This window comes from Ceratotherium simum, chromosome 14, assembly GCF_057802395.1.
Source record: "Ceratotherium simum simum isolate JZ-2026a chromosome 14, ASM5780239v1, whole genome shotgun sequence".
NCBI lineage: Eukaryota > Metazoa > Chordata > Mammalia > Perissodactyla > Rhinocerotidae > Ceratotherium > Ceratotherium simum.
The window spans coordinates 27,134,277-27,150,678 of record NC_141913.1 but is presented as its reverse complement, the minus strand read 5'-3'; the positions used below and the strand labels follow the sequence as shown (position 1 = coordinate 27,150,678).

Genomic DNA, 16,402 nt, shown 5'->3' with positions numbered 1-16,402 from the left:
AACACTGTTTGAGGGCAAGTCAATCATGCCAACACAAAGATAATTTTTATTCTTTTGTAGTGCATTCATGAAATGTCCCCAGTAGCCCCACTATTTAACAAGTAGGAGAAATTTAAGCCAATAAGAACGATTTTAAATTTCAAAAGGAGAAATTTAGAAAGGCTAAGATCATAACGCTGCTATAGAAAGAGAACAAATATAATAAGAAAGCTTTCTTTCCAGAAACAAAATTTTATTCAGAACTATATCTAAATCCAGATATGTCCACAATTTAATGACCTTCTATTACACTTGCAGGAAGAAAATAACTAAACAATTTTATTCCAAATGATCTAGTAAAGTCCAAAGTTTTCTGTTCTTTTATAAAACATTTTCTTTTCCAAGATTTCTAGACAAAGCAATTTCCTTCTGGGAAAAGGCTAGAGTAATTCAGTGGATTTAATAACACGCTAAAAAAGTCAATGTATTTCAGCTTGGGATCAAACCTAGTAATGGAGTCTTTACAGAGAATGCTGGTTGGAAAAGCTTAGAATCCCTAAGGAACTGGGAATACAAAGCTGGTGCTTTCTGTCTGAGCTGCCAGGTGGTTTCTACCAGCTCTCTGCAGCAGGACATGCACTATCACAGCTTTAAGATTTTGGCTGATAACTAGTGCCCTTAAACTTTAAATTCCCTCAAACATCGGAGATGGAGCTTAGAAAATTTTAAGAGGCACATAAGACAAGTAAACAAACAAAAAAATTAGACCCCAGTACTCCAAACAAACTGATAGCAACTCACACTGGAGCAGAGAGAGAATTTCTAAATTCATTGACACCCAATCTATAAAAAGCTTTACAAAATGAAATTGTGCAGGTTCTTTAACAGCAAAAACGGATTCACTTTTCATATCCTTTGGGACTAGCACACATAGTAGATGCTCAATATGTTTAATTATTTGCTGTTGGAAATATACACATGGAAAAAAGTAACAGGAAAAAAAATCCAAGATGATTCAGGACACGCTCCATATGGCACCGTCTTCACTTAAAAGACACAATAATGATGAATTTGCAGAATATTCTCCAAGGATGACCTATGGAAAGACTAACATAACTGAGTCCTGAAAAACATATTACATTCCCTAGACCATTCACAAAGGAGCCTGCTCACAGCTAGATGAGACCAGTCACTGGGGACCCCATTCAACTGCACCTTAATATGGAAGCTCATGAAGTATTTTATACTTTCTCCTCTCTTCACAAATCTGATACCACTTCCCCACCCTTACTTTCAGCTAATAACTTTGCTTCTTATTTCTTTAGGAAAAACAAACCGTAGAGATCTTCCACAAGCTTCTACTTGCAGATGACTTGATATTATATATAAAAAGCCTAAAGACTCCACTCAAAAAACTGTTAAAACTAAATAATTTCAGTAAAGTTGCAGGATACAAAATTAATATACAAAAATCTGTTGTGTTTCTACACACTATAAACGAACTATCAGTAAGAGAAATTAACAAAACAATCCTATTTACAATTGCATCAAAAAGAATAAAATGCCTAGGAATAAATTTAACCAAGGAGATCTAAGTCTTGTACACTGAAAATTATAAGACATTGATGAAAGAAATTGAAGACACAAATAAATGGAAAGATATTCCATGCTCATGATTTGGAAGAATTAGTATCGCTAAAATGTCCATACTACTCAAAGCCAACTACAGATTCAATGCAATCTCTATCAAAATTCCAATGGCATTTTTCACAGAAATACAACCAACAATCCTAAAATTTGTAGGAAAACACAAGACCCCAAACAGCCAAAGCAATCTTAAGAAAGAACAAAGCTAGAGGCATCACACTTCCTGATTTCAAACTATATTACAAAGCTATAGTAATCAAGACAGTATGGTGTTGGTATAAAAACAAAGACAAAAGACCCCCACGATAGCTATTCCTTTCCTGCTTTATTTTTCTCCATCGCACCTATACTCATCACATAGAATATATTTTTACTTATTCCTGGCCTCTTCTCATCTCACTAAAAGGTAAGCACCAAGAGGGCGAGGATTTTCGTCTTGTTTTGTTCAACTTCATGTCTCCAAACATCAAAGAATTCCTGGCTCATAGTAAACCATCTATGAAAGAATGAAATTGATATTTATTTAATTTTATGAGGCAGTGTCCAACGTCTTAATGTTATCTTTCTTTATCCCATTCAAAATATGCAGGCAAAACCCATTAGTTATATCCATACTAAATTTCTTTTCAAATATAAAAAGACACTAAATAAACTGACCTTAACAAAAGTTTTTAAAAATAAGACTAAAAATATTTGAAATTGCCTCCATCTAACCTATCCTTTCTAACCATTTGCAATCTATCTTCATCCCAGTATCTTAAGAACCCAAATATTTACCTTCTTCAAATACAGAGATTTCCAACAAATGTATATTTTATGAGAAAGTCAGAGACACAATACATACCAAATGTATACTGGACCTTTTATTGGGTTCCAAGTGTCACCTTAGTTCTACTTTGATTTCTTTGGAAGCTCCTCATTAAGCAAGTACAGTAAGTTATCAAGCATCCTAAATGCTGATACCAATCTATCCAAATCCCCAGAATTAAAGAAGTAATTAGAAACTCAAGGCAGAAGTCATAGAAAGGAAGAAGCACGTCTATCCTAGATCACTGGGATCTGAAGGAAATAAACTTACTACTGCACACTCTAACCTTTTGAGTTTGAAGCACTTATCAGCAACATATGTGTATGTAATTATTATTGACCACAATGAATTTCCCAACTAGTAAATTATTTTAACATCAACATAAAGTCCTTGCCTATTTTTAATTGAAAACTCAATGGCAGAAATTATAGCTACTGCAATGTTTTGACCAGGCCCCTTATAGTTCATATTTGTTAATATCAAGTTACTAATACTGTTAATGATAATATGCTTGAGTGCATTTAAGCAATCAAATATAGATACCGAAGAAACACTTCTGATATTAGCGGGAACTATAACAAATGAGGAAAGCAGTTTATGGCTGAAGGGGCATATTTTAAATGCAGATTTGACCCATAAAATGACAACAAGGCATACTTATTGTTTACACATTAGGTATAAAGACATACCTTGCGCAAAACAGCACTGCTGAATCATACTGTGTAGGAGATGCATAACTCACAAGAACAGCAGTGAAAAAGGTGACATTGAGTCACAGATGATCTGTCCTCACGTGAGGGAAACATCTAGGACTGGGAAATCTCTCAATCACATTTCTCTAACTGTTTAGGTGAAGCACTGAAAATACTTCTTTCAACAACGTGAAAAGAATACCAGATCACAGGTACATACTTTTTGGTCTTTTCCTACTGAAAGTTCTACTATAAACGCTTTGGGGTGGTCTGGAAAGTCACCAAAGTGACAAGAAAAGAGATCAAGATCCAAAGAGACAGAACTAAACCAAATGATTCATAACTATCGTTATGCTTTTTAGCAAAGATTCAGTAACAAATTTACATTTGACATTGTTTTTGTGTCCCATGGAGATTTAAAATGAAAATATCTGAAGCTGGATGTTAACTGGTCATTACGTGGAATAGGCAGGGGAAACAGGTGATACTAGTAACCTTGCAATTCCTTTCAAACATCTGAATTTCTATAGAATGTAATCACCACCATTTTTCCCATACAATTTCAACTCCTCACTTTCAGTGGGAAGATGAGTATTGACATTAATTTTTCAAGTAAGGGAGAATGTAAGAGAAAAGGGAGAATATACAATTTCTATATGAAATAGGGAGTAATATGACTACATGAATAAGTGAGACTACAGGGCCACTAAGACCAAGAGCATAGGTTCAGTTTATATACTTCTTAACCAGTCCACTGCAATAGATTGTCTCCCTCCCCGCCCCACACACATACACCATTTATTCTACATCAGAATGATACCATTGGTCATAGAGAAAGTTAAGGAGTAATAACCAAAACTACAAAGGTGGTTACGAAAATGATTATACCAAAGAAGCAAAGTACAAGCTAATTACCTGCAAATATCTCCTCTAGCACAAAATTCTATCATTACAGAGGCAGTGTTTCATGAGAAAAGACTCATCCCAATTTCCTGACTTCCTAACTCAGCCCAGTTATTCCCAATGCACATACTCTTTGCATCACTACTGACATATAAAGGAAAAACTATTTCATTTACACGGTGCACTAGTATGCTTTCATCCACAGTGTATGTACATGATTTCACTTGATTCTCACCAATCTATCAGAGATAAGTGTTAACTATGTTTAGGAAGTGCATAACACTAAACATTCCATGAGCAGCACGGAATGCAAAAACATCCCTTTCTCCGCGGCATGACACTTTAATCCTTGTAGCTCAGTAAGGGCAAATGATAATATAACTTTGTAAGTTTCACGGCGAGCTAAGCAGAACGTGCAAAGAATGATTCTGCGAAAGTTAACAGCAATGCCCCAAAACAATGCTATCACCCATTTCAGCAAACAGACTTGCCTCAGCAAGCACCCAATACACTGATAGCCCTCCTTTTATGTAACGAACATGAAGTAAATTATCGGAACCAAAGCTACCTAACTGGAACAGTCTACCTAACCCAGGGAAGAAACCACTTATGCCACACATCTCATCATAGATATTGAACTGGGAATACTACCCCGAGGGTAAAGCTCCACAGCTTCTCCACCCCAAAACAATCCAAGAACTTCAATCCTGCCGGCGGTGACCCGCAATCTACATGTAAATCAACATTACTTCCAAGCACGACGATATGCATCTTATTCTGCAGCCAGCACCACCAGACCACATCCCAGTGAAACCAAGCCCCACCTCTCCGAAAATCCCAGTATGAAAATAAACCATCACTGACAGGCCTTCGAAGTCCAAGATCCTGACTTGCTCCTAACAACGCAAAGCAAGGACACTCCTAAACCACGACAAAACGCTCCCTGTCCAGCCAACACCCTTTCCTCTTCCACAAGCTCACTCCGCACACTCAGTCGGCCCGAGGTCACCACGGGAAGAGGGACACACACAGCCCCAGAGTGGGCCACGACTCTAGGCCATCTTTCCAGAGCTCACCGCCAAGGAGGGCTGGGAAACATCTGTGCTGAATCCCCACACCTGGAGCGCCAACCTGGAGACAGATCAGGCGCTCTGCCACCTAATGCCCAAGCAAGGGGAAAGCCCAGCACCTGGACGGTGGCCTGACAGGACAGCCGCGCCCCGGGATTTCCACCGCGCTTCTCCCCTCCACTCAAAGTCCCACGCGACCGCTCGCCGCCTGGGGGAGGGCACCGGCGCCCCCTGCCAGGCGGGCAAAGGATACAGTCCCGGCTCCAGAACGCCGCCGCGCCGGGGCGGGAGGGGCCCGCCACGTCCGCCATCTTGAAACAACCGCCACTCCGGGCGTCGCGCTGGGGCCGCTCCGCCCCGGCCTCCAGGCCCAGTCCCCATTGGCCGCACGGCGCAGAGGCCCGCCCCCGCTTGCGCGGCCAACCGCGGCAGGGCGGGAAGGACCGGGCTGAGGAGTCACTGTGTCCCCGCGGCTTGGTGTGGAGGCCCCGCCGGGGCCCAGGGAACGAGCGCCCGGCGGAACTACTACTCCCAGAGCAGCCCGGGCCCCCCATGTCCGCCCCGCCGCGCTCTCAGGCGCCGAGCACTACAACTCCCGGCATGCCGTGAACGTGACGGCCGAGGCTCCGAGGCGGCGCCCAGCCCTCCGGCCCGCCCCGCCCTCCCGCCTTGTCCCCGCCGCTGCCCCGGCCGCGCGCGGAGCGGGGACGCGAGCCATGGAGGAGACGCCGCCCCCGCTGCTGGGCGGCAGCAAGCCGCACCTGGAGAAGCTGACCCTGGGGATCACCCGCATCCTAGGTGAGTGGGGCGGGGAGCCGCGGTGGCGATTGCGGGACGAGGCGGTGTGCACTGGAAGCAAGGAGGGGAGCTGGACCCTGCATGTCAGTGAGCATCGCTGATGTGACTTCCGTTGTTAAGGAGGAAAGGGGGAGTCGGGTGCGTGACTAGGCCAGGGAAGCGTTTTCGGGGAGTGTTCGGACTCGGAGCTGGGAATCTCGAAGGTTCCCCCTACCAGAGGTCACACCGCAGGTCCCGGGAAGGACGGGCAAAGACGTGCAAAGGGGAGACAGACACCTGACAGTTGGAGGTTGGGTGTCCGTTGGGGCATTCTTGGCCAAGGGAGTATCCTTGAAACCCAAGCTCTTACTCTGGTCGCAGAGAGAGCTGGGGGAATGCTGCGCCCAGCCTCCCGGGGCAACAACCCCCACGCGCTCCGTGTCATTTCAGGAGTCAAGACTTGCACCACTGAACGGGTGTTTCTCCTCTATTGAACCTTTACCTAGCACCCACCGCTATGTTAGACTCTGGGGCTACAAAGAAGGGGGGGGGGGCGACGGAAACACAGTTCTCTGAAAAAATAAACAGACGAGGTCCCCAGAAGTGTGAGAGATCAGTCATCTATTATTGCTGGGAAGTAGCACAGAGGAGGAAGTGATTGACCCTACCTGTAGAGTTAAGGAATATGTCCACAGGAGATGATGCTAGATTTTGAAAGACAAATGGGAGTTAGCCGGATAACCAAGGAAGAGAAAGGCAGTCTAAGCAGGCTGAATAGTATGCTTCTATGCCTTCCCATTACTTTTGTAATAAAATCCATATTCTGTACCATGACCCACAAGTCCCTTTATAATCTGCCATCATCTGTCTTTCTGTATTTTCACTCTGCTTTGGCCACAGTGGCTTTCTTGTACGTAAAACACACTAAGCCTGTTCCCGCTTCAAGGCCTCTGCAATTTGCTAGACCCTCCATCTGGAATTACCTTCCTCTGAATGTCTCTCCCTCACTTGGTTCAGATCTCTGATTAAATATCATGACCTCAGACGAGCCTTCCCTGAATATAGTTGTAACCACATCCTTCCCTATCTTTCTCTCTTCCCTTATCCTACATTTGGTTTTATCCTCATGGCTTTATCACTACTTGGAATTATGTATTTATTTGGTTGTTTTTTCAATTGGTCCGTCTCTTTTCTGTAATAGAAGTCCATGAGGATAGGAACTTGGTCTTGTTCTCCCTTGAATTCCCCAGTGCCTAAAACAGTAAATGTGGCATGAAACACTATGATGTGTTAAGGAGAAGTGGTAAGTCTTAGAAATGATGTTTTAGAGTTGGGCAAGGAGAGATCTAATCAAGACCACCCATATCCTATCTCCCCGTTCTTATCCAAACGTCCGACCTGTTTTTTGTTTTTGTGAGATCAGCCCTGAGCTAACATCCGATGCCAATCCTTCTCTTTTTGCTGAGGAAGATTGGCCCTGGGCTAACATCCATGCCCATCTTCCTCTACTTTATATGTGAGCTGCCTGCCACAGCATGGCTTGACCAGCGATGCATAGGTCCGCGCCTAGGGGATGCTGAAGCTGAGCCGGTGAACTTAACCACTACACCACCAGGCCGGCCCCTGTGCTCTTACTTCTTAAACTCAAAGATTTAGTCAGGCAGATTTTGCTATTCCAAAGGTGTGCCTCATTATTCTTTTTATAAATCTAGGGAGTTTTCTATAAATAAGTTATTTTCTTTTGATTAATGTTTAATCTACTTAAATCAAGCTAGCTAAATTTCCCTGAAGCTGTCAGTTCGATTTAAAGACCCAAATACTTAAATAACTGTGAACATTTTAAATTTCATTTATACATTTAATATATTCTATTTACTATTAAGCATTACAGATGTCTGGCAACCTGGTAACACAAGGCAAAACCTACCTAAGGAATTAAGCAATGCTGGTAATTAAATTTATAGTGAAGCTAGCCTCCTGTAAACATTCTAATATTGTTTATAAATGTAATCAAAACCTCATAATTTCAAGTTAATAATCACAAGTCAAAAATCAATTATATGTTTTTGTTTTTTTCTCTTTTTTCAAATTTTTAAAATTTTTTTATTGATGTCATAGTAGTTTATAACATTGTTAGATTCTAATTGTACTTTATTATTTGTCAGTCACCATATAAATGCGCCCCTTCACCCCTTGTGTCCACCTCCCAATTCCCTTCCCTGTGGTAACCACCAAACTGTTCTCTCTGTCCGTGTGTCACTTTATATTCCACCTATGAGTGAAGTCATAAAGTGTTTGTCTTTCTCTGTCTGGCTTATTTCGCTTAACATGACACCCTCCAGGTCCATCCCTGTCGTTGCAAATGGGACGATTTTGTCTTTTTTTATAGCTGAGTAGTATTCCATTGTATATATATACCACCTCTTCTTTATCCAATCATCTATTGATGGACAGTTGGGTTGCTTCCACTTCTTGGCTGTAGTGAATAATACTGCAATGAACATAGGGGTGCATAAGCCTCTTTGGATTGTTGATTTCAAGTTCTTTGGATAAATACCCAGAAGTGGGGTAGCTGGATCATAAGGTATTTGTATTTATAATTTTTTGAGGAATCTCCATACTGTTTTCCATAGAGGCTGCACCAGTTTGCATTCCCACCAGCAGTGAATGAGGGTTCCCTTTTCTCCACATCCTCTCCAACAGTTATTATTTTTTGTCTTGGTGATTGTAGCCATTCTCACAGGTTTAAGGTGAAATCTTAGTGTAGTTGTAATTTGCATTTTCCTGATGATTAGTGATGTTGAACATCTTTTTATATGCCTGTTGGCCATCAGTATATCTTCCTTGGAAAAATGGCTGTTCATATCGTCTACCCATTTTTTGATAGGGCTATTTGTTTTTTGTTGTTCAGTTGTGTGAGTTCTTTATATATCGTGGAGATTAACCCCTTGTCGGATATATGATATGCACATATTTTCATTTTGATCCTGGTTTCATTTGCCTTGCAGAAGCTCTTTAGTCTCATGAAGTCCCACTTGTTTATTTTTTCTTTTGTTTCTCTTATCCAAGTAGACATGCGATTCAAAAAGATCCCTCTAAGACTGATGTCAAAGAGTGTTCTGCCTGTATTTTCTTCTAGGAGTTTTATTGTTTCAGGTCTTACCTTCAAGTCTTTGATCCATTTTGAGTTAATTTTTGTGTATGGTGCAAGATAATGGTCTGCTTTCATTCTTTTGCATGTGGCTGTCCAGTTTTCCCAGCACCACTTATTGAAGGGAGTTTCCTTTTTCCATTCTATGTTCTTAGCTCCTTTGTCGAAGATTAGCTGTCCATATATGTGTGGTTTTATTTCTGGACTTTCAATTCTGTTCCATTGATCTGTATGTCTGTTTTTGTACCAGTACCATGCTGTTTTGATTACTATAGCTATGTAGTATATTTTGAGGTCAGGGATTGTGATGCCTCCTGCTTTGTTCTTTTCTCTAGATTGCTTTAGCTATTCGGGGTCTTTTGTTGCCCCCTACGAATTTTAGGATTCTTTGTTCTATTTCTGTGAAGAATGTCCTTGGGATTCTGATTGGGATTGCATTGAATCTGTAGATTGCTTTAGGTAGTATAGACATTTTAACTACGTTTATTCTTCCAATCCAAGTGCATGGGATATCTTTCCATTTCTTTATGTCATCATCAGTTTCTTTCAATAATGTCTTATAGTTTTCATGGTATAGGTCTTTCACCTCCTTGGTTAAATTTATTCCTAGATAGTTTATTCTTTTTGTTGTGATTGTAAATGGGATTGTATTCTTGAGTTGTCTTTCTGTTAGTTCATTAATAGGGTGTAGAAATGCAACTGATTTTTGTAAGTTGATTTTGTACCCTGCAACTTGGCTGTAGTTGTTGATTATTTCTAGTAGTTTTCTGATGGATTCTTTAGGGTTTTCTATATATAAAATCATGTCATCTGCAAACAGCAAGAGTTTCACTTCTTCATTGCCTATTTGGATTCCTTTTATTCCTTTTTCTTGCCTAATTGCTCTGGCCAGAACCTCCAGTACTATGTTGAATAAGAGTGGTGAGAGTGGGCACCCTTGTCTTGTTTCTGTTCTCAGAGGGATGTCTTTCAGTTTTTGCCCATTGAGTATGATGTTGGCTGTGGGTTTGTTATATGTTGCCTTTATTATGTTGAGGTACTTTCCTTCTATACCCATTTTATTGAGAGTTTTTATCATAAATGGATGTTGGATGTTGTCAAATGCTTTCTCTGCATCTATTGAGATGATCATGTGGTTTGTATTCTTCATTTTGTTAATGTGGTGTATCACCTTGAGTGATTTGCAGATGTTGAACCATCCCTGTGTCCCCGGTATAAATCCCACTTGATCATGGTGTATGATCTTTGTAATGTATTGCTGTATTTGGTTTGCCAATATTTTATTGAGGATTTTTGCATCTATGTTCATTCATCAGCAATATTGACCTGTAATTTTCCTTCTTTGTATTGTCCTTGTCTGGCTTTGGTATCAGAGTGATGTTGGCCTTGTAGAATGTGTTAGGGAGTGTTCCATCTTCCTCTATTTTTGGCAATAGTTTGAGAAGGATAGGTATTAAATCTTCTTTGAATGTTTGGTAAAATTCTCCAGAGAAGCCATCTGGTCCTGGACTTTTATTTTTTGGAAGGTTTTTGATTACTGTTTCAATATCTTTACTTGTGATTGGTCTATTCAGATTTTCTATTTCTTCTTGATTCAGTTTTGGAAGGTTGTATGAGTCTAAAAATTTATCCATTTCTTCTAGATTGTCCAATATGTTGGCATATAGTTTTTCATAGTATTCTCTTATAATCCTTTGTATTTCTCTGGTATCCATTGTGATTTTTCCCCTTTCATTTCTAATTTTATTTATTTGAGCCTTCTCTCTTTTTTCTTGGTGAATCTGTCTAAGGGTTTGTCAATTTTGTTTATCTTCTCAAAGAACCAGCTTTTTGTTTCATTGATCCTTTCTACTGTTTTTTTGGTTTCAATTTCGTTTATTTCCTCTCTAATTTTTATTATTTCCCTCCTCCTGCTGACTTTGGGTTTTGTTTGTTCTTCTTTTTCTAATTCTGTTAGGTATAGTTTAAGTTCACATATTTGGAATTTTTCTTGTTTGTTAAGGTGAGCCTGTATTGCTATGAATTTCCCTCTCAGGACTGCTTTTGCTACATCCCATATGGTTTGGTATGGTGTATTTTCATTTGTTGCCAGATAGTCCTTGATTTCTCCTTTAATTTTTTCAATGACACATTGGTTGATCAGTAGCATGTTGTTTAGTCTCCACATCTTTGTCACTTTCCCAGCTTTTTTCTTGTAGTTGATTTCCAGTTTCATAGCATTTTGGTCAGAAAAGATGCTGGTGGTGATTTCAATCCTCTTAAATTTATAGAGGTTTGCCTTGTTTTCCAACATATGGTCTATCCTTGCGAGTGTTCCATGCGCACTTGAGAAGAATGTGTAATCTGCTGTTTTTGGATGGAGTGTTCTCTATATATATCTATTAAGTCCATCTGGATTAGTTTTTCATTTAAGTCTACCATTTCCTTATTGACTCTCTGTCTGGATGATCTATCCATTGATGTAAGTGGGATGTTAAGGTCTCCTACTGTTATTGTGGTGTTGTTGATATCTCCTTTTAGGTTTGTTAATAGTTGCTTTATGTACTTTGTTGTTCCTGTGTTGGATGCATATATATTTATGCATGATATGTCTCCTTGGTGGAGTGTCCCTTTTATCATTATATATTGCTCCTCTTTGTCTCTCATTACCTTTTTTATCTTGAAGTCTGCTTTGTCTGATATAAGTATGGTAACACCTGCTTTCTTTTGTTTGCCGTTAGCTTGGAGTATCGTCTTCCATCCTTTCACTCTAAGCCTGTGTTTGTCTTTAGAGCTGAGATGTGTTTCCTAGAGGCAGCAAATTGTTGGGTCTTGTTTTTTAACCCATCCAGTCACTCTGTGTCTTTTGTTTGGGAAATTAAATCCATTTACATTTAAAGTGATTATTGATATAGGAGGGCTTAATGCTGCCATTTTATCACTTGTTTTTCAGTTGTTATGTATTTCCCTTGTTTCTGGTCCTGTGTATTTTGAACAGCTAATTCAATTTGGTGGCTCTCTATGATGGTTTTCTCAGTTTTCTCTTTATTTATCATTTGTGTCTTTGTTCTGATTTTTTGTTTAGTGGTTACTATGCAGTTTCTATAAAAGATCTTGTAGATGAGATAGTCCATTCCCTGATGGCCTCTTGTTCCCTTAGTCTAAGCAGATTTCATCCCTTTTCTCTTCCCCTTCTAAGTTGTTGTTGTCACTACTTATTCTGTTATGTGTTATGAATTTGTGGTTAAAATGAAGTGATAATATTTATTTTCGATGTTTTCCTTCCCTTTATCTTTAGAGTTATAATTAAGTGTTTGCCAATCTATTCTGATAGAGAGTTGCAATTTTCTGATTTTGTCTGCCTATTTATCCACTTGCCTAAGGCTTTGTAAACCCTTTCTTTCTTTTTTTTTTCAGGTATCAGGGCCTTCTTGATCAAATCTTGTACTGGGTGGGTCTTGTGGCAATGAACTCCCTCAGCTTTTGTTTATCTGGGAAAGTTTTTATTTCTCCATCATATCTGAAGGATATTTTCACTGGATATAGTATTTTTTGCTGAAAGAGTTTGTCTTTCAAAATTTTGAATATATCATTGCACTCTCTCCTAGCCTGTAAGGTTTCTCCTGAAAAATCCGCCGAAAGCCTGATAGAGCTTCTTTTGTAGGTTATTCTCTTGTGCCTTGCTGCCCTTAATATTTTTTCTTTGTCATTGACTTTTGCCAGTTTTACTAATATATGCCTTGGAGAAGGTCTTTTTACATTGATGTAATTAGGAGTTCTCTTGGCTTCTTTTACATGTAATTCCAGCTCCTTCTCCAGGTTTGGGAAGTTCTCAGTCATTATTTTTTAACAAACTCCCTACTCCTTTTTCCCTCTCTTATCCCTCTGGAATACCTGTAATCCTTATGTTGCATTTCCTAATTGAGTCGGATATTTCTCGGAGAATTTCTTCATTTCTTTGTAGTCTAAGTTCTCTCTCCTCCTCCATCTGAAGCATTTCTCTGTTCCTGTCCTCCAGATTGCTAATTCTATCCTCCATATTGTCAGCTCTGTTGTTTAAGAACTCTAGATTTTTCTTTATTTCATCCATTGTGATTTTCATCTCTAACAATTCTGTTTGGTTTTTCTTTACAGTTTCGATCTCTTTTGTGAAGAATTCCCTCTGTTCAGTAATTTGGTTCCTGCTTTCATTGAACTATCTTTCAGAATTCTCTTGTAGCTCGTTGAGTTTTCTTATGATGGCTGTCTTGAATTCTTGGTCATTTAGATTGCAGATTTCCATGCCTTCAGAATTGATTTCTGGGTGTTTGTCTTTTTCCTTCTGGTCTGGAATATTAATATATTTCTTTATACCATTTGATGGAGTGGATTTGTGCCGGTGCACAGTGATAGTTTCTGGACACCGGTTCCACCTGCCACCTCTTTTGGGGGGTGAGGGGACAGGAGTTTTGAAATGTGAGCCCGCTGCTGCAGTCCCTGTCAACTGTGCCTGTCTGAGCCTGGGTCATTCCTTGGGATCACAGCAGCCCTGTGGGGTCTCCCACCCAATGGGAAAGTAGTCACATGGGGGACTCAGGGCTGCTGTCACCTGCTTCCATAGTCCCACCCAGTTGTGCTCCCCTCTTCGGGGCCACAGCGATACTATGGGCATTCACGGCAGCCGGGGGCTCATTTGGTTTCTGCTGCCCTCTGCTCCTAGGTCGCACCAGCCATTGTGCTTGGCTGGGAGGGACCTACCTTCTGGGACCAAGCCAAAACCACTCCCTAGAACCCTAGTGGGATTGTGTATTCTCCCACCGGATGAGAGAAGGATCACATGGGAGCTCAGGGCTACTGCCGCCTGCTCCCACAGACCCACGTAGTTGTGCTCCCCACTTCGGGGCCACAGCAGTAGTATGGGCATTCACGGCAGCCAGGTGCTTCTTCGCCTGGACTCGGAGCTCAGCCACCCTCTGCTCCTCTGTCGCACCAGCCTTTGTGCTTGGTGGGCGGAACCTCCCCTCTGGGTCCCAGCCTGTGCCACTCTCTGTGGGCTGCATGGCCCTCCCATGTGAGGGCTCTCCCACTAGACGGGAAAGCAATCATACAGGGGCTCAGGGCTGCTGTCACCTGTTTCCACAGTTACGCCGAGGCACGCTCCCACCCTCAGGGCCACAGTGGTGCTGTGGTTGCTCCATCCAGGAAAGTAGTCGCACGTGTGCACTGGACTGCCTGGGGTTCAGAGGGTGCTCACCTATCTCCACCACCTTCTCAGGGGGTAGTCCATCCGCCTTCAGATGTGTAGCTGCTCGGGGCTCTCAAGCATCCTGATGTGGTGTGTGGGTATCCTCTGCTGATCCATGAATGTCCTTTTAGTTGTAGTTCAAAGGGGGAGAGACATAAGGAACAGCTCACTTCACCATGTTGCTCCAATTATATGTTTTTTTCACATTTGTTTTTTGTTTTGGAAAGATAATATATTAAGAGGATTTTTATTTAATTTAATTAATTTATTTATTTATTTTTGGTGAGGAAGATCAGCCCTGAGCTAACATCCGATGCCAATCCTCCTCTTTTTTTTTTTTTGCTGAGAGAGATTGGCCTTGAGGTAACATCCGTGCCCATCTTTCTCTACTTTATATGGGACACCGCCACAGCATGGCTTGACAAGCGGCGCGTCAGTGCGCGCCCAGGATCCGAATCTGTGAACCCCAGGCCGCCGCAGAGGAGCACACACACTTAACCACTTGAGCCGCCAGGCCGGCCCCTAAGAGGATTTTTAAAAACAAGGTAGCTGAAATCAGTGGTGGGTGTGTAGTAAGCAAACTCCCAAACTCTCCTCCCTAAATGATATGTGAAATAACTCCACAACTACAACATTTGATCAAAAACCAAACTCTCAGCATTACTTAAAGACAGAGAATGCCCAATGTGCAAAATAACTATGAGTAAAAATAAAAAAAAAAAATCAAATCCTAGCTCCAGGTCCCATCTGTTCCTGCGCCACTCCCTCTCTGCTAGAAGGCTTTGTGAGAAGCAAAGGCAAACCTAGAAATGATAATATCAAAGAGGCTAGTTGGAGCAGCTAACAGAAAGATTAAAACCACCTCAAATCTGAAAGTACAACAACAACAACTGGGTAGATCAGAGCAGGACTACAGGAATAAATTTCAAAGTAGGTGTTATTTAAAGGAACAGCCATGTCAAAGGGACAGTCTCTGTTTAAAGGAGCAAGCATGACCTAAAGGGACAGTATTCCAAATGCCTGTATTCTAAGGGAGAAAATGTGCAAAAAAGAACGAAGAAGAGTCTTTTGGCAGTTGAAGGTAGAAGGGAAAATAATAAAAAGAAAAATTCACATCCCACCCACCCACCGCCCCCCCCACACACACACAAACCCTTAAAATATCTGGACTTTGCTTCAACTGACTAGAAAAGGTGCCATTAAAGTAGAAATCTTGTTAAACACCGCAATATCACAAAATGAACAAGAGAAGAGTAAAATCCATATAGAACTAATGCTGAACTCAGGAAATGAAATGTCAAACAAACAACTGGGGAAAATTCTTCCTGGAAAGCAACTATGCAGTAGAAGAAAACTGGAAGTCTAAACTCCAAACAGAATTAAAATATATGAACAAGGATTTGAGGATACGAAAAACCACCCAACATCAGACATTCAAAAACTAAGAACAGAGATAGATGAAAAAAGATTTGATTGAACTCAGAAAAGAAATGGAAGGAAGCCAAATTCTAAATTAAGGGTAAATTATAAGGTCCCATAGAGGGAATAGATTGAAATGAAATTTTAATCTGGAGCATTGAAGCAAGATAGGAAAACAATGAAGAAGGTGACATAAAGAAAGTAGTAAAAGGGTCAGGAACAAAGTAGTGGAAATGGAAGATAAGCAAATAAGGGATGCTATTATCAGAGTCTCTGAAGAGTGAAAACAAAATAGAGGAAAAGAACTAATATTTAAAACTATAAGAAAACTTTCCAGTCCTGGAAACAGATCTGACTCTTTATGTTGAAAGGGCTCACTGAGTACCTGAAAAAATTAACCAAGAACTATCATCTTCAAGACATATCCTAGTAAAACTAGGAACAAAGATAGAGATATAATCCTCAAGGCCTCAAAGCATAAAAGAACAAATAACTTACAAAGTGAAAATAATTAGACTCACATCAGACTTTCAAAACCAACATACAAAGCAAGGCAACAACAGAACAGCACTTTTACAAAATTCAGTGAAAGAAAATGTGAACTAAGGATTTTATATCCAGCCAAACTGTCTTTCAAATAAAAGAACTTAGGGAATTCTGCACCCATGAGCCCTTCATGAGGAATCTACTAGAGGATTAGTTTCACCAAATCAAATGTAGATTGTGAAAACCTCAGCAACAAAATGATGATGA

At 40.6% G+C, this 16,402-nt stretch overlaps 2 protein-coding genes across 6 annotated transcripts in view; one reads left to right on the top strand and one right to left on the bottom strand.

Moving 5' to 3' along the window:
- The window catches only part of KIAA1328 (KIAA1328 ortholog), a 353,895-nt gene extending 348,242 nt beyond the window's left edge, over positions 1 to 5,653 (bottom strand). For all 4 annotated transcript variants that reach the window (XM_087439155.1, XM_004422476.3, XM_004422475.3 and 1 more), the window contains exon 1: positions 5,353 to 5,653. In XM_087439155.1, coding sequence (XP_087295281.1) covers positions 5,353 to 5,653 — 301 coding nt within the window. The remainder of the gene's footprint in view (positions 1 to 5,352) is intronic.
- A 6-nt stretch (positions 5,654 to 5,659) lies between these two features.
- Positions 5,660 to 16,402, top strand: part of TPGS2 (tubulin polyglutamylase complex subunit 2) — a 66,853-nt gene continuing 56,110 nt past the window's right edge. For both annotated transcript variants that reach the window (XM_087439156.1, XM_004422473.3), the window contains exon 1: positions 5,660 to 5,897. In XM_087439156.1, the coding sequence (XP_087295282.1) occupies positions 5,816 to 5,897 (82 nt within the window). In that variant the 5' untranslated portion in view covers positions 5,660 to 5,815. The remainder of the gene's footprint in view (positions 5,898 to 16,402) is intronic.